The sequence below is a fragment of the Chionomys nivalis genome, chromosome X, assembly GCF_950005125.1.
Source record: "Chionomys nivalis chromosome X, mChiNiv1.1, whole genome shotgun sequence".
Taxonomy (NCBI): Eukaryota; Metazoa; Chordata; class Mammalia; order Rodentia; family Cricetidae; genus Chionomys; species Chionomys nivalis.
The window spans coordinates 46,902,006-46,920,863 of NC_080112.1; the positions used below are offsets into that span (position 1 = coordinate 46,902,006).

The 18,858-nt window shown below is 39.5% G+C and overlaps 2 protein-coding genes across 2 annotated transcripts; both read left to right on the top strand.

Moving 5' to 3' along the window:
- Window positions 1-9,712: 9,712 nt before the first annotated feature.
- LOC130868360 (putative protein FAM47D) lies at window positions 9,713-10,900 on the top strand. The gene has a single exon (XM_057760611.1). The coding sequence runs from the start codon at window positions 9,713-9,715 to the stop codon at window positions 10,898-10,900; it is 1,188 nt and encodes a 395-aa protein (XP_057616594.1).
- A 4,500-nt stretch (window positions 10,901-15,400) lies between these two features.
- Window positions 15,401-15,931, top strand: LOC130868221 (ferritin heavy polypeptide-like 17E). Its single transcript, XM_057760473.1, has one exon. The coding sequence runs from the start codon at window positions 15,401-15,403 to the stop codon at window positions 15,929-15,931; it is 531 nt and encodes a 176-aa protein (XP_057616456.1).
- The last annotated feature ends 2,927 nt before the right edge of the window (window positions 15,932-18,858 follow it).

An 18,858-nucleotide genomic window follows, 5' to 3' on the forward strand; every position in this document is an offset into this window, starting at 1 on the left:
TTTCTTAGGGCTAACAAGACAGGTAAGGCAGAGAGGGCAGTTTCCTTATGTCTCAAAAGGGGGCATGGCTGTGAAGCTCCCCTGTAGACACTGGGAGGATTAAATCAGTACAAAATTCTAACAAGAGAAAAAAAGGGGATTTTGTGTGTTAACTACTTTCTTAAGTATGACTAGCTAAACTAGAAGCTTGTGATTAATCATTACATAGAAAAAGAGAAGAGAAAATGTAGCAGTATTGTTGTATTCTCTGAGTACTTCCACTGGGAACATAGCTTTGTGGTAACAATGGCAACCAGCACAGACCAAAACAAAAGCTAGCTGAATTAAAGGGAATTTCTTTAGAGACTGCCTCTTTCAGCCATGACAGGGTGCCTGTTGACATCCTGGTGAGAAAGAATTCTTTTCTTTGGGTTTGGTTAAGCAACCTAAGCTTTTTCCTGTATATTTTAGGGGTAAAGGCAACAAATTTTTGGCTGAGTAAATGCTTTCAGACCAGGCCCCACAATGTGGGAAAAGATCACACAGCTGCCAGTATGGGGAAAGTTATGTTTAGAGTGATTTATGCACTGCTAGAATATTTTGTGATGAAACCATTATGGAAGGGGAAAAACCATGACTTTGCAAGATTTCTACAGAATTGACAGTGACTATACAAAAGACAGGTGTTCCCAAAGCTCTGTAATTTCTCACTACTCCGGTGAGCTTGTCTAGTGATCTGTCAGCTGTACTTTTACTCTATAATGTTTGTGACTCACAACAGTACCAGAATCCAGAAAAACCAACAAAATATCAATCATACTAAGCTCCCCTTTGAGGGGACGAGATAGAATAAAAACACCAGGTATAGAATCAAAAAAATTCAAACTTTCCCAGCATTTATTTAGTTATTCACGTAGTTGACTGCCCATTTATTCAAGCAAAACCTAAACCAAATATCTCAGAAAAGGCATAAGCAGAATGCAGGGTCCCTCACTACTGGTGTTCCAACTTAGTATGGAAAGGCTGGGGAAGGACTTCTCATTGGAATTTTCTTTCCACACTATGAAGAGAGTCTTTAATACCTCCCTTATTGAGAAGAAGAAGACTCACCAGACATGGGCCTATCATTTTGGGGCTCATCCTCCTCAACAAGAATCAGAAATCAGAACCAGATTTATTAATTATTTGTTTATTTATTTATTATTTATGTATTCAGATACACAGATTTACCTTCTTAGGAGTGTCAGAAGGACTTGATTAGTTTTCATGCTCTGGAAAATACCTGTCATTCCAGACATCTCCAGACTAAGTGAGAGGAGTGGAACCTTGAAACATTTATCAGGAGGTGCCTCCTCTGCAATCTCTCTCTCTCCCTAGCTAAAAAGACTAGGAAAAAAGATGATTCCCATGAAGTGTGAGATCTCTCTGGAACCACCAATGATATAATGCAAGTGAGATAGTAATTGTAATATTAAGTTGGGGGCATCACCCCAGCCATCTAACATTCCTGTACTCAGAAATCTGAGATGATTGGAAGCCCTTGGCCTGGGTGTTGTTGCCCCAGTCCAGACTCCAACTCCCAGCCTGCCAAGTGCTGACCCCTCCCCTGGGGAGGGTCAGGACCACTCCCACAGGGTATTTAGGCTCATTCTGGTTAAAGGAATATTTAGTATTGAGTTTGCGTAGGTTTTTCTCCCCACATATTATCTCGGTCCACCCGAGAGGGCCACATTTATTAAACACAGGCATTTTAATTCAGTCTAATCTGGTTTGACTGGCGTTTCTTGTATTGGTGAAGGGGCATTTATTAAGATTAAACCAAACAGTTATGGACAACCATGCTGTTTATAGCAATTAAAAGTTTTAAGTCATTTTCATTGATGGACAGATAAAGAGTGGGCTTATGCCTCTGAAAAATCAGTCTCTTAATGTCTAAGCTTAGGCAGCAATACAGAGGTTTTAAAAGCAAAACCCATAAAGATCGTGTGAAATTACCTGATGTGAGAGAGAACAGATCACAAAACACACAACGGAACCCACTTTAAGAGTTTATTAAAGAGAAAAATTTGTGCACGCAGACCTGAGAAAGTTGGTGCAGAAAAGAACGTGGAACAGGCATGCCTACTTTTAAAGGCTGCCTAGTGCATGCACACAGGGGTTTATGTAGCTATGTCATACATAGGTAAAGGAGGTCATGCATATGCACAAGGGCTTACGTAGCTGGGTCATACATAAGTGACATGACCATGCTGTATATAGGACCCTAGATAGCTATTTAGATTGTCTGAGCTCTTGTCAGCACATGCCCTAGAACCCAGAAGTACTAGCCACAACACTGTGTGACAGGAACCATAACATTCCACCATTTTGTTTATTATTAAAAAATAATGAGGATTTTGTGTCTCCAGTGGGTGGGAATGGAGCTCACATCTTTCAGGACTTCTTCCTGCTGACTTTATCAGCATCAGAGAGTTGGGGTGCTAAACCGTGTCCTAGGGTAGCTGGTTACTTCCATGTTTCCTGGACTCTGTGGAACTGGGTGGCTGGCAGCTTTGACCTAGCAAGATGCTAGTAAAGCAGAAGATTCTGTTTAGAAAAAAATTAGATTCTGGTGATTGAGGGAGAAGAGTCCCAAGATAGAAGGTGTAGGAGGGTTTCCCTGGGTTTCCAAGGTAGATGAGGGAGTTTCCCAGGGGCTCCCGAGACCAGGAATGATAATGGAAGAATTGAATAATATTTATTCTTGGGTGAGGCTGGTCTGTTCATGTCAGTCCAATTTTGCTCCCTGGAGCTTATGAAAATGTTTAAAAAGAGATAAATTTTAGACATATTAAAAGCTTATGGTTACAATAGTATAGTGTTGGAATAGAAGATAGTGGAAGAGGAGGGAAGAGAAGGGGAATTATTAGACCTATTAATGTTTTACCTGAAGTAAATCTTAAGGCTCTTGTTTTCTTTAGCACTACAGTATTACCTTTACATCCAGGAGACATTGCTTCAGTCAGTATCATGATAAAGTCCAATTCATGAGTTTCCCTTTGGAGTTTGGGGTTGTGAATGTCCCAAAACTTGTTATTGTTTCTTACCCTCTGGGTGTTGATGGGTGCCCGGGGCCCCTTTATTCCATTCCACCCAGCTAGCTTACACGTGAAATAATCACACAGAAACTCTATTAATTAAATTACTGCCTCGCTCATTATCTCTAGCCTCTTATTGGCTAACTCTCACATCTTGATTTAACCCATCTCCATTAATGTGTATCGCCACTTGACTGTGGCTTACCAGCATGAGTCTAACCAGCATCCATCTTGGGCAGGAGAACCATGGCATCTGCCTCTCTAAGTTCAGTGCTATCTTCCCCGCCTATCCAAGTTCTGCCCTATCAAAAGGCCAAGGCAGTTTCTTTATTCAACCAGTGAAAGCAACACAAATACAGAAGGACCTCCTATACCACCTGGGCCTCTGACAGTCTTTGTGCTTCCAGCTCTGTATTTAATGATTGTCTCTGTAACAACAGCTGAATTGTTAACTGGAAATTTAAGTATCACATTGGAGATACAGAGAAATTGGTAAAGCAGATAGGAGAAAGACGAAAAGGGACAATTAGAAAGGAGAGCATATGGAGTTTGGACAGGAGAGTTGAGTATGGTAATGAGACTTTATTCTTCTTGCACTGGAGAAAAAGTAGCTGATCTTGTTGTCCTCTGGAACTTAAGGCATCAGAGCCCTGTTTGAGTTACTGTATATGGGGAGGGGTCCTGAAATGGAAAAGTAAAAGGTTTGAGATGAGACAGGTCAATCCCATGAGAGAGACCTTCAAGTTTGACAGTTGTGGAGTTATAAGAATTATTTTAAAGGGACCCTGACATTTAGTGGAGGGGGGTGAGGGACCTTGTTCTAAGAGGGGAGAAGAGGACCTGATCTCCAATTTTAATTGGAAATAGGCAGGGTTGAGGTAGTGAGTAGTCAGTAAAATCCCATAATAGGGAGCAAAGATGAAACAGCAGCTGTGTAAGCAGGTGATCAGGGAGGGGTGAGGTTTAGGTGAGAGGCTAGGTTTTAAAATCAGCCACCCATACATGAGTTCAAAGGGCAAATGGAAAGGGGGATTTGGGGGAGAGCCTGGAGCCTGAGAAGATCCAGAGGTAGAAGTTTTACCCAGTAAAGGTGAAGCTCCTGTAACATCTTAACAAGAACATTTTTTAAGGAATGGTTAGTTCATTCTACCTTCCCTGAGGACTGAGGATGGTATGGGATATGAAAATGGCAGAGAATGTTAAGAGCCTTAGAAAAAGTTTGAGAGATCTTGGAGGTAAACTCTGGACCATTATCTGACTGAAGAAAAGCTGGGATTCCAAACTGGGGGATAATTTCTCAGAAAACATCAGAAACTGGGCCTTGTTGTTAGTGGTGGGGAACACTTCAATCCACTCAGATATGGTGTCCACCAAAACCAAGAGATATTTAAGTCATCTAATTTTGGTCATATGAATAAATTCAAGCTTCTAGTCAGTTCCTGGAAGGGATCATTTGGCCTGGTGAGTTCCTACCCCAACAATAGGGAAACTAGAAGGAGAGGCAGGACCCCAGAACTCTCTCAGTACTGACTATGTGGCTCTGGTGTCCAAGAGAAAGGAGATGGACTATCCTGATACTGTGAAATTTACCCATGGCTCCTTTTTACAGATGATAGTTGTGATCATGTCAAAAGAGCCTGGGCAGCCTCGGTAGTCCATGGCCAGATTTAGAAGGACAATTTGGGAATTTTCTGGGTTTGTTGTCTCCATGCCATGATGTGAATGAGGACAATTAACTGCCCAGTGCCCTTCCCTATGGCACTTTGGACATGGTCTCATGGGACCAATATGAGGATTAGGACATGCCTGGAACCAGTACCCAGTTTTACCACATTTGAAACACAGGCCTAGCAGTTCTCAAGCCCTGGGTGGCAAAGGATCAGCATGAATAGCAAGGACAGATAAGTCTGTCACCTTGGCTGGTTGGGTGGCCGTGGCAGGCACTTGACAGTTATGATTATGGATTTTATCATTTCTTGCATGGTACACCTTAAAAGCCAATTCTAAGACTTCTGTCTATAGAATCAAGGGGCCTTTCTCCAAATTCCTAAGTTTAGCCCTAATGTCAGGGTAGCTCTGAGAAAAAAAAATGAGTCATGAGTAACTGTCTGCCCTCTGTGGTCTCTGGATCTAAGTTAGTATATTAAGCTTCAGTGAGGCATTTATAAATGCAGATAGATTTTCCTTTGTATACTGAATAACCTCTAAGAGTTTATCATGGTTACTGGCCTGAGTGAAGCCTTATGGAGACCAGAAAGAAGGCAAGTCAAAACTGGTCTCTAGCTAAAATACTACCTGAGGTGTTATAACCCCAGTATTGTTACCACCTGTGTACCACCTCTGCCCCCAGGGGGTGTTCTGCATTAGGTTGGTGAACCTCATCTGCATGTCCTCTGACCTTCTCCCAAACTCACCTGCACTCCTCAGGACATAGGATTATATAAATATATAAATTGGAGAAAGATTATATAAATATCATGAAAAGTGAGATTATAAGATTGGGCAATATATTGGAATTGCTTTAGGAAAGAGGTAAAATTAGATGTATAAGAACCCAGTTTTTGTTCTATGTGGGAGAGTTCTGAGAGGGAGAAAGAAACATGTACCCTGACCAGTCTATCAACACCAGCACTTCTTACAACAGGAGAACTGTAGCTGGCTTGGCATGGTCAGGGTTGGGTTCCTTTGCAGCATGCGAGCACATGATGGGAGGGGTAAAAGTGGGTGCTAGAGCTGGGCAGCTGCCATGGAATGGCACCAGAGAGGAGGAAGGATCCAGAGGAACTGACAGAGTTGTTGGGGGGGCAGGGGGAAGCTGAAGAGGTAGAAGTAAGTGTCTGCTGAGGTCGGAAAGGTGGGGGTTTGTTAGCAGGGTTCAGAACAGAAGTGGGGTGCTCCTCTGTCTTAGATGGCATAGCTAGGAACATGTGAGCAGGTACACAGCTTGTAAGGACAGAGGGTTTAGACTTAGAGCTTAGATAGTAAAAGACTTAGATATAAGGAAACTCCTTTCATTTGCCTATGCCTTGACAATAGTTCCCGCAGAATATCAGGATCAAAGGTATGTTAGGTAGCAACTTTAGGTTATTATCTAAAGGGTACTTGGACTTTTTCAAGGATAAAGAAGAGTGGGAATCTGTAAGTAAGAAATTAAAGTCTGGGGTTTTAGGGTCTCTAAAAGATATCCCGGGGGGGGGGTTGAACTGATAGTTTTTGAGGGTTTGTTTCCCATAGCTGAAAATGTGAAAATGGTGAAAACAACGCAAACCCCAAAGCCAGTAGCTGGACATCTCCATGCCAGGGTGGTGGTTCGTAATAGAGTCTAGCTAGAGGCTGTCCAAGTGACCTGAAGGACAACCCTAGGTGGTCCAGTCACGTTCATAGCTACGGGAAGCAACCAGCGGTGAATGTCAGTAAAGGGTTCAACCATACTCTTGAAGGTTATGGTTGAGGACTGCTCAACGGTCAAGTTCTCAGGTTTGGAGAAATGATTAAGCTGACTGGAAAGGAAAAACTCACCAATCAAAGCCACTGCTGTGCATAGAGGTCAGCGACCAAGCAGATGGAATGAGGGTTGCTGTGGGGAAACCTGGTCCAGAGTCTGGGTCCCAGAAGAGGGGTGAAAGAGTCTACAGAGTCTCATGGCACCAATAAAATGACCATGTGCAAGCGAGAAAGGATCAACGAAACATACAACTGGAACCCAGCTTAAGAGTTTATTAAAGAGAAAGATATGTGCATGCAGGCCTGAGAAAGTTGGTTCAGGGAGAGAGCGTGGAGCCAGCGTGGATGCTTTTAAAGGCTGCGTAGCACATGTGAACAAGGGCTTACCTAGTTGTGTCATACGTATGTGATGTGACTATACTACATGTAGGACATGTAGGGCCTAAGGACCATAGGTGGCTATGTACTTTGCCTGAGTGCATGTCGGTGCATGCATGGCCCTGGAACCTGGAAGTGCCAGCCATAATGTTGTGTGGAAGGAACCATAACACCATCATTTTATTCGAAGTTAGATAAGGGTCAGAGTTACCTTGAAATATTTTTTTTTGCTGACAGAGCTTAGTAATATTTTAAATACAACAAGCACACCCATTATTTTTTATTCATGTCTTTTTTAGATATTTAAATTTACTTTAATTATTTTGGTTAATTCATCTGGGCCATGGTCAAAACCATCAAAATCAATGTGCTGTCAAGGCAGGCATGACCATTGGGGATTGGGGGTTTGGGACTGAGACTTGCTTAAGAAAAATACAAAATGAAGTCAAAACAGGATGATGTTACTTTAGTCACATCAAAGCAACTTCACTGAATTAGTGGTAATAGACTAATAAATGTAACTTACCATTCATTTTTTTAAGCACAATCAAATAAAACAGACTAGATTAGTTTTTGCATATAACAACAATGGGGGTGATTCATAGGACAATATTTTGCAACATCTGGTTATCAGGCATCAGAGATTGATCCTTATTAAAACATAACATTGATTAAGTAAATAAAGAGGTCTACAAATGTCTCAGTATGCCATCTTTCTGAAAAACATTCAATCTGGGAATTAGCAGTGCATGCCTTTAATTTCAGCATTAAGGAAGCAGAGGCAGGTGGATATCTGCAGTCCAGCCTGGTCTACAAAGCGAGGTCCAGTACATCCAGGACTGATACACAGAGAATGCCTGCCTTGAAAAACAAGTAAACAAAAAAAAAAAAATCAAGAGAGAAGAATAGAGGTAGATACCATGCTAGCACTAAGTTAAAGATAATCAGATAAGTACCTTGATACAAAAAAAATGTATAAATGACAGATATCATGGTATCCACATGGCTGGCCATCCAGAGAAGAGGACAGTTTTGATAAAAAGGAAACAAAATGAAGAATATCATCAGACTACCCACCCAAACCACTAGAAGTCAAAAAAGCAGTGGAACCACCTGCTTAAAGCACTATGAGCAATTAGCACAAAGTTTATTACAGATAAAACGTATACAACCTACACATTGTGAAACTTACTATTCAGGAAGCTGGAGCAGGAGGTTGCATTGGTTGAGGCCAGCTTAAGCTACGTAAAGGTTTTCAAACCTGTTTCAGCTGTACAGTTGGATGATGCCATGTTATTCCCACACACAGGGAAAGTTCATGACAAGCAATCATGAACTTCAGTGGAACACCTTTTCCCTCCATCCAAACACATTCTCAATAAAACTCATTGTACCAAAGATGTGGAATATTTAAGGAAAAACTAGAGAGAAAATAAGCGATAGACATGTGCCAAAAATGATAAAATACTGTTAACAAAAGGAGAAAAACATATACATTAATAGATATATACCTATTTCATAGGCCAGAAGATCCAAAACAGTTAACATATCAATTTTTTTTTTTTTGGTTTTTTGAGACAGGGTTTCTCTGTAGCTTTTGGTGCCTGTCCTGGAACTAGCTCTTGTAGACCAGGCTGGCCTCGAACTCCCAGAGATCCGCCTGCCTCTGCCTCCAGAGTGCTGGGATTAAAGGCGTGCGCCACCACCGCCCGGCACATATCAATTATTCTTATCTAATACATAGAACCCTCATCAAAATCAAAATGGGATCATTTGTAGCAATCAAACAGTGCTGAAAGGTCTCACAGAAATCCAAAATTTCCAGCAGAAACAACAGCAACAAAAACTTTGGAACGAATAACCACAGGTGGATAAATTAAGAGACCCGTTTCAAAGCTGTAAATCTATAGGAAGCAACACAGTAGAATTGCTTGTTGGAAATAGTAAAAATAAATTATAGTATCAGAAAGTAAATACAGAAAATTGGGTTTCAGAAAAATTAAAAAATAGATTCAGTGAATAAAAACTTACCCTTTGCCACAAAACTTTCTCAATATTATCTAAACATAAGCAAAAAAATTTAAGATATGTTAATCTTTATCTTCATGATCCAAAACATTAAATTTTAATATATGATTGAACAAAACCTAGAAATGAATACTGCACAAAAACTAAAGCACATGAACTTTGCAAAGGAAAAATTCTGTAATGCATTTTAAAACTATACTTTATTAAAGCACAAACTAGCTGAATGGAATTTCATCAAAGGTGGATACTTTGCTCTTTGAAGCAGACTAATGAGGGGACAAATGATGGAGGAAGAAGAAATTTTACAAATGATATATTTGATGAAGGAATTTAATCCAGAAGACAAACAACTATTAAAATTCAGTGAAATATATCTTACAATCACTACAAACTAAAGAGCTTAAAAAAACTCAACATATACTTAGCTAGTGAAGAATTATGAATGACAACAATGTCCAGTATATGGACATGTTCAATATTATTGGCTACATAAAAAGGCAAATGAAAACCATAATGAGATACCACCGAACCAATATTAGAATGTTCTCAAATTAAAAGATGTAACCATACCATATGCTAGGAATGTGTGGAAGAATTAAAATTATCCTAAACTTCTGGTGGGTTTAAAAGTCTAGTCTATCAGTAGTGGGTATTGTGATCATGTGATGTAGAATAGAATTGCAGGATCTGGGGCCTAGGCACTCCATCTTGCTCATCAAAGTAGAATATAAAGTTTCCTAGCAACCAAGCATCCTCAGGGAAACAAGAACTCATTCTGGAGTGGTGGTCTCAGAGCCAGATATACCATGGGGGACCAGAGGCTGCCAGAGAATCAGTCTGGTCAGGTACCCAGATACAAGCATGTCTTGAAGCACAAAAAGGAACAGATGACATTTCCTCCTTTCATTGAGGGCCATCACCGGCTGTTTTCTCAAGCAAAGCTTGAAGACTTTACTAGAGACTATGAGTCACGTGAAGAGATACTGTCAGGAACAATCCAGGGTACCTTTCTTCCCAGAATTTCTGATGAAGCACCCAATAATGCCACCAATAAGAGCCAGAGAAAGCTGGCCCAGGATTTGGGACTGATTTATTCAATGTCAGTGGATCAGCAAGGAAGTAGAAGGAACCAACACAAGCTGGATCATTTGTCTCAGATGGAAGATGATGTTGAAAACCACTTCATAAATTTGCTGCAGATTCCAAAACGTGACTGGAATCTGAATAAGACACCTCACTTAGAAAATCAAAGGAACTCAAATAAGAACAGCAAACATGGGAAATACCTTCACGGAAATTTCAACCAGGAAACTCCTGAGAAATTCCAGTCATGTCAAAAAAATTTTCTTCCTGGTAACACATCCACAAATCAAAATTTGCTTGACTCTCTTAATAATAGATACACACAAAGAGGAGGTGATGATATCTATGAATTGGATGACACATTGGAAAAATTGGATGTGGTGCAACAATTTACCATGGACAATGTTTATCAGCCAACATGTGAGGAATCCTCAGACAAGAATATCTGTCCTCTTCCTTCCAAGCTCAAGTACTTCAGAGGGTTAAGCAAAGAAAAAGTCATCAGATTCTCCAAAGAGGCAAAAATATTTGAGATGAAACTCCAAAAATCACATGATTGTTGTACATCCACCAAGGATCAGTTAAAATATGGGTTATCATGTCAGAAACCCAAGCAGTTAAAAGCACTACCTAGTAAAGAGCCTATAAATGACCATAAGGGCTTCCTAGAGGTTCAAGGTAGAAGCTTTTGCAAACCAGATGTACTTGAAAATCTCTATGGGACAATTGCCTTTAAGGATTTCATTGTACACAAGGGCTATGATATGCCAATCATACTAAAGAAATTTTTTATGAAGAAAGGATGGAATTACAACTCTGTTAATACTCCTATACCAAGCATATTAAAAAATCATGAACTGATAATGCAAAAACAGGATGATGAAGATGAGGAAGAATGGGAAGGAAATTGAGTAAAAATTTTCCTATTGCCACCTACTTGCCTATGACAAACACTTATTTTGCATGTGAGCTGTATTGGGTGGCCACCCATTAGCACCACAATCATAGCTGTAATATCTAACATTGTAAAACTCAATGAAGTTTTGCTTTGCCATGACCATTATTTTTGTTATTTTATACAGTGTGAGGTCAATATCAGAATCCATTTTACCCATATTTCTTCATTGATATTGTTATATAAGTCATTTGTAAAACTACCTAAAACCACTAAATAAAAACAAGAATACTCTGAATAAAATGACTCAGTGGTATCATTTGTAACATGGGTGAATCTCAAAATATTTTAATTGTACTCAATGAAAGGAAACTTGCATAGTTCCCTGTAAATTTAAATACTAATGAAATGATTATAGACATTATTTTATCAATAAATATTGAATTCTATAGCTAAAATGATGGAAAGCTATTTTCCTTTCATGCACACCACAGACTTTATTCTTCTTAGACTTATTTTCCTCCAATATTTTTAATGTCAAGTACACTTTAGTGCTTGTACCAGTTTACCTTTTGTGGGTAAAGCACATCTTCAAAAAGCACGTATTTTAAGTTATTCTATTACATGAGTATGCTGATAACATTTAATATTTTCAAGAATAAAGCCCTATCTCATAATAGGCCTGCAGAAATTCATTACATTCCCCTTTGATGCCTTTTACTACTTTGATTCTTAGGTACAAAAAATGTCATGCTGAACAAACTTACTTGTTTTTCTTTTGCCTTTAGCCTGTACTTCTTACAGAAAATTAATTTAAGAGGCATTACATTTATTTATGCTGTGAAATGTTTGTTTAATGATACAACGATGGGTTGTATTATTTTATACTGCATTTGTTTAATGCTGTAAAGCTGTGTTACTTTGACTTCTAAAACACCTAATTGGTCTAATAAAGTGCTTAATGGCCAATAGCTAGGCAGAAGAGAGAAATATGCTTGCCTGCCAGGCAGAGAAAAAAATAGGAGAGATCTAGGCTTGAAAGAGGAGGGGAGAGGAGCAAGAAAAGGAGTAGGAGAGGAGGATGCCAGGGGCCAGCTACCCAGCCACACAATCAGCCACAGAGTAAGAAGAGAAGATAGCCATATAGAATCAAGAAAGGTAAAAGGTTCAGATGCAAAACATAGAAAAAGAGAGACTGGCTAATTTAAGTTAGATAAGCTGGCCAGAAACAAGTCAAGATAAGTCTGGGCATAAAATAAGTAAAATAAGTTATTGTGTATTTAGGAGTTCGATGGCAGACACCCAAAGAGAAAAAGAGCACTTTTGAAGTCATATCTAATAATTAGTTTTCATTTGAATTTCAAATAGCTGTTTTCATGTGTTTTTCTTAATCTACTATTGATGCTATGGTTTAAGTTTGGATTAATACTGGCATTTCAGTTTTTAACCAATTTTGTTATTTTTACAAAAGTGTATCATGATCTATAAATAGACCATAAATATAATTAAGTGTAAAGTAAGAACATGCCTGATGAAGGATTTAAGAGACACTGTGAGTGTATTAAAGCATGATGGTTACTGAGATTCTCCAGGAATTCCTTCAGATTTAAAAAATACATTTTCTACTTTTGTCTTTTGACTATACACACATTGTGATTCTATGTATGCCAGTGTTTTCTCTTTCCCCTAAAGCACTTTTCCTAATTGAAAATAAAAGATGACAATTTCCTTTACTGTATTACATAAAATTTTTATTTAAAAACATTTTTACATACAATATATTTTCATCATTGATGGAGGAAGTTCATTGGCAAATAAAGAAACTGCCTTGGCCCATTTGATTGGCCAGCCTTTAGGTGACTAGAGTAAACAGAATAGAATGCTCAGAAGAATGGAAGTGAGCTCAGATGCCCTGCTGCTCCAGTCCAGGGCAGACGCGATGAAGCTCCAACCCAGGATGCACATAGGCTAGAATCTTCCCGGTAAGCGCACCTCGTGGTGCTACACACATTAAGAGAAATGGGCCAGGCAGTGTTTAAATGAATACAGTTTGTGTGTTGTTATTTCTGGATATAACCTAGCCAGGCGGCTGGGAGCAGGGCGGCAGGAATGCAGCCCGCAGCTCACACTACACATCATGCTTCCAGAAAATACAACATTGGTAGCTCAAGATGAACTGTATATAAAAAGATGTTGACTTTAAGGGCAAATTATAAGCAAAATGCCTATTTTGTGTTTGGACTATCATGAAAGCTTACCTTGTAAAATTTATGAAGCATTTAATTGTCAAATCCTTCTATATTTTGATTCTTGCCTACTATGCCTTTGTGCCATGCTTTCTTGCATTTAACTTGTTCTTGCATAAAATATAATTTCCTATTTTTGTATAGAGGTATCTCTTCAACTATCTTACATACTTCTCATAACCACAGAATTGGAATTATGCCTTCCTAGACAGTCAGTGAAGGTTGGGCCAGAGTAAACTCAAGAAAAGATCTTGATATTTAGATGTTGACCGGGAGATATAAATAACTCATTTTTAAATAAATCACACCAATGCATGGTACACTGAATACTACATTATTTCCATGAAATAAAACTATGTTGGAATCACCAACTACTGAATTTTTTAAAACATGATGCAGAGAAACATTACAAAACTTTATTAGACATGCATCCAATTCCCAAAAGAAGGTGTTAGGGTTCTTGATGCAATGTAATATAATATAGTATGTATTGTACTATTACTATAATATATTTATACAATATGAACATTATAAGGTTAAAATAGGACATTTTGACACTGTGCTTTGTAAAGACACAAGGAGAAGAAGGTCTGAAAAAACAAAACTTGAGGAAAAAAAAACAAAAAACAAAGTAACAGCAAAGAACCCAAAGAAAGAAAGAAAGTGGAAATGGCATACATAACATAAAAAGCCAATTACCATAAATAAATTTCATAACCCTCAAAATCACAGTCTTTTTACAGACACAAGACAGGCGTCCAAAAACTTAGAAAGCAATGCAGGAGGCGAGAAAGATGGATCAGTGGTTAAGAGAACTTGGTGCTATTGTGTTAGGCCTTGGTTGGGTTCTTATCACCCACACAAGACAATTCACAGTTATTTATAACTCCAGTTTCAAAGGATCCAACATACTCTTATGGTCTCACAAGTCACTTGCACCTATCTGTTGCACGTGCATGGCCATTGGCCAACATGTCCATGATTGTAAAATAAACCTTTTATCTAAAAAAGGCTATTTAAGATATCAATAGAAGAATTTCTAAACAGCTTCTTTGAAGGCTATATTTTGAAACTTTGTTATTTTTCTAATACACCTGTTATTTACTGATTCATAAAATCATCCATACTTTTAATCCTATAATAATTGACATTTCCATTAGATCACATAAATAAATGACAGAAATTGTCTGGTAAAATTTTTAAAACACGTTGAATTCAGAAGTAAAAAGCCTAGCATTATATTTTTCTTCCAGAATTAAAAGAAATACTCTAAAGTAGACAAATGGATTTACTCTTACATAATATAGAAAAATAGATGTACATAATGAATTTTATACTCATTTTAGTTGTGATATTAATGAATCCAGTGCAATATTAGCCTCCTCTTAAGAGGCTGCTCTTAAGAATGAAGACAACACTGCGTTCCTAATGTTAATTTCAGTCACCTTCTGAATAATAGCGAATGATAAACAACAAAAATCTACTTTCATGACAATGGGAGTAAAAAGAAGGTTGGATGGAGGTGAGTCCGCCATGAATAACTGCAGTACTCACAGAAATGGCATCAGCTTCTGTTTCTCACTCACCATCCTCATTCATTAAGAAACAATTATCGCTTGTACTTCTGATAAAATACTTAAAATTCTTGTATTTAAAAATCTGATGTAGATGTGAAGGTCATCACATAGTTGCTTGGTTTACTGATGGCACTGGACACTGATGACTAACCTGATTTTTGACCCTGTGCTCATAGGGTCAAGTGAATGCTAGTTGAGGTCACCAATAAGAACTATTGTTCAAATAAAGCTTTCTGGTACTAACGTTATCTAAGAAAGCCAAAAGCAGAATGTTGAAAGAAATAACATTTTGACGATATTCAGAGAAACTGCTTTATAAAGCATTCAGAGGATTTAGTTTAAACTTCGGCTTTTATTTATACTGTCCTTTAAAATATATGGTATATGTCAGCCAGGGCTCAGGAGATTGCCTTGATATGGAAATTTGCACTCCTGGCCCGCCCCACCCCGCCCCGCCCTGCCCTGCCCCTCCCATCTCTAAGTCCTGGCGCTGAAATGATGTCATCATCAGGCGCCAACACTCATTTCTGGTGCTGCCTCGGAGCCTCCTGAGGCCTACCTGCTGCGCTCCCCTGAGGTTCTTCCTCTCTGCTGAGGTACTCTGGGACAGGGGTCCTTTCCCTTCCTACCCTCCCTGCCCCTTTAAGCAGGTACAGGGCCTGCTGATACTGTCGTGGTGTTCGAGCGCCCACCATGGCTGAAGGGGCTTGGCAAGTGCGTCAGAACTCTGATAGCAACTGCGAGGACGCGGTAAACAACCATGTCCAGCTGCAGCTCCATGCCTCATATGTATATTTGTCTATGGCCTTGTTCTTTGATCGTGATGATGTGGCCCTGGGGAACTTCAAGCGTTTCTTCCTGAGCAAGTCACACAGCCACAAGGCCAGTGCCCAGATGTTCATGTTCCTGCAGAATAAGCGTGGTGGCCTTGTTTTCTTCCCGAGCATCTCAACACCAGAGCGTGACAGTTGGCAGGGGGGCCTCCAGGCCATGGAGTTTGCCTTCCACATGGAGATGACCATCAACCAGAGCCTGCTGAACCTCCACAAGCTGGCCAAGGAGAAACATGTTGCTGACCTCTGCTACTTCCTGGAGCATCGCTGTCTGGATGAGCAGGCCCGTGTTCTCCACAAGATGAGTGGCTACCTGGCCAACCTGCGCCAGCTGGGGACCCCAGAGAACGGCTTCACTGACTATCCCTTTGAAGAGCTCAGCCTGTCCTAAAGCCTCAGGTGGACTGAACTGGGAGGTTCCCACTGCCATGGGATCTTTCTCTGGACGTTAGACCTGATTTTGAAGAAAGTTCACCAGTTTTCTTTCAGTGTTTACAATAAATTCTTTAATGTTTCAAAGCAAAATGAAGTTTCAAGATCACTCTTTTTGCATAGCTTATCTTTCAAGAACAGGGGTTGATTCATTGTTCCTTACCCTTGAAGCTTGGATCTTTAAGGGTTGTTGTAAAGACAATCTCTATGGCTCTTTTAAACACCATATTCTATTTCTGTTATCTTTCAGGGATGTATGAGTTTATAGTGCTCTCATTTGTGATGTGTCTCGGGTTTTGGGCCCAGTTTCAGTGTTTTGCAAAAGGGTTACCATCTGATCACCCTGGAACAGAACTGAAGGAAATAGTTTGAAACAGAAATTATAAAAATAGACTCTAAAGCTGTGTGTTTCATCTTAATGATAAGGTACTTGTCTTATTATAAATCAGTTCTGTCCAAAGCATTTGAGAAAAAAAAAAAAGGGAAGGGGGGGAAGGAATTTCAAAGTTTTGTAAAGACTTTAAGCTTAACATAATATGTAAATGTCTTAATTTCTTGATTTCTAAGTAGCCCAAAGTAGGTTCTGGAAAAGGGTATGGGAAAAAAACTTTCTTGACTGTGTCAGGTTAGAATACAGAGATAGTAACAGTGAGGATTAGCTTGGATACTCCACTTCCAAACTAGAGAGGAGAGAAGTCGGTTATTCATAGTGTCTTCACTACAATTCTATATCTACGTTTTTCCAAATATATTTCTAAACTTGAAATATACCTGCACTACCCCAAGCCCCACATTAGTAACCAATATTGGCTGACATCACAATACCCTAGGGTGAGGTCATGTTTATGAGAGTGAATATAAAGGAATCAAAATAACCTTACTGGGCTAAGCTGGCCGATCAAAATATTAGCGGGCTAGAGAAAGTTCAAGATGGGAGTATAGTTCAGACTGAACGGAATTTTGGTATACACTTCATAGTCTCACTGAAGGCCTAGAAGCAGGGTATTGATACAGCCTACTCTAGGTTGCACAATTGGGGCACCCTGTAGCTTCTCATTCCAAAACATTGGAAGCCAGAAAAGAGTAATCAGTGAAGCAACCCTAGCCTAGGGCTGAAGGCCTGGAAACCTGTCTGATGTAATTAAGGATTCAAAGGCACAAGAATCTCTAATTATGAACCACAACCAAGGCCGGGGCAACAAAATGCACCACCTCAGAAATCTCCAGTAAATGTATTTGCTTATTGTCTCCTCTGGGTTTTTGTTTCACAGAGTCTGAGCCTAATTTTTGTCTCTTTCCATCTTTAGTGTGGGCCTTTCCTTCCCAGTTTATTCATCTCCATAAAAGTCTGCCTTGGGAACAATTTAGTGTGTTTTACAGGCATTTCTCACATTGACAACCAAGATTAACCATTGTCAGGACACTCATCTGAGTATTCGAGAAACTAGCATGGGTCAAAATGCAGTGGAAGCCACAGGAGTGCAGAGAAGTATGCATTTAGTGTAGACTTTGGGCAAGTCAACATAATTTACTCAAGAATGGATAGTGGGAATATTGTCGGTTCTACAGGCTGACCTTGATTCCATTGTGTAATAAGAACTGAGTTTAGGGTGATGGGGATAGGATGTAAGTTTGGTATTTGGTTTACACATTGAAGGAAAAATATAGTACAGGAGGCCTGAAACACTGAACAAGGTTTTCTCAGTTTACAGGAGTCCAGGCAGATTGTCATGTTTGGAAACACACATTGTTCTGTCGCTGGTGTGAAAATCAAGGACAACTTCACCAAAAGGAGCACATTGGGAGTGTATGAGTGAAGGTTATGAGAGAATGACTGCTATGGCAAAAAGTGGGCCTCCAAATGGCAGTGCTGCTAATAGTGTTCTAACATGGTATCCTGGATCCAGCCCAGGCCAGTTTCTTACCAGGTAAACAGAAACTTTAACTCACAATTCCTCAAATAAACAAAAACAAAAAAACCCACTTTCTTAATTAGAAATACTATTGCTATGATGAAACACCTTGACCAAAGCAACTTAGGGAGAATATGATCTATTTGGCTTATGCTAGCTCATCACTGTTAATCACAGAAGGAAGTCAAGACAGAAGCTCAAACAGGACAAGAAGCTGGAGACAACAACTGATTCAGAGGTCATGGAAGAATGCTGCTTACTGGGTTGATTTTCAATGATTTCTCAGTCTGCATTTTTTTTGAAACAAAACCATTATCCCAGAGGGGGTGCTACACACAATGGGCTGGACCCTACATATCAATCACTAATTAAGAAACCGCCCTACAGAGTTGCCTACATCCCGATCTAATGGAGTCATTTTCTTAATTGAGATTCCCTCGTCTCAGATGACTCTAGCCTGTGCTAAGTGAACATAAATCAGCACAATGATTCCTTGTCAGCTTGACACATAAATCACTATCAAACCACAACCTCTTTCTTGTTCATCCCCAGGTCACACACACAGACCATACAAAATATTCCAAGTTTTAATAAGCCCACAGTTGACCCAATCTCATCCCAAACTCTGCATCAGAACACCCTTGGCAGGTTTCCCTGTTCCTTGCTTCTATTTCCTGTGGATTTCACACATCTTCCCTTTCTAACTTCCATCCCACCACTTTTTGCCTTTTCCCAGCCTTCAACAACAGCAGGCACCCCCTGATAAACCACAGGTGGTTCCTGAGAAAGTTGGGAATCGATATACCTCAAGACTCAGCTATACCACTCTTGTGCATATACCCCAAAGACATTCCATCCACCCACAAAGACACGTGCTCGAACATCTTCATTGCTGCTTTATTCATATATCCAGAAACTGGAAACAACCCAGATGTCCCTAAACAGAAGAATGCATAAAGAAAATGTGGTATAT

Coding starts and splice junctions, on each gene's coding strand:
- LOC130868360 (XM_057760611.1), top strand. CDS start 9,713: ATGGGGGACCAGAGGCTGCCAGAGAATCAGTCTGGTCAGGTACCCAGA.
- LOC130868221 (XM_057760473.1), top strand. CDS start 15,401: ATGGCTGAAGGGGCTTGGCAAGTGCGTCAGAACTCTGATAGCAACTGC.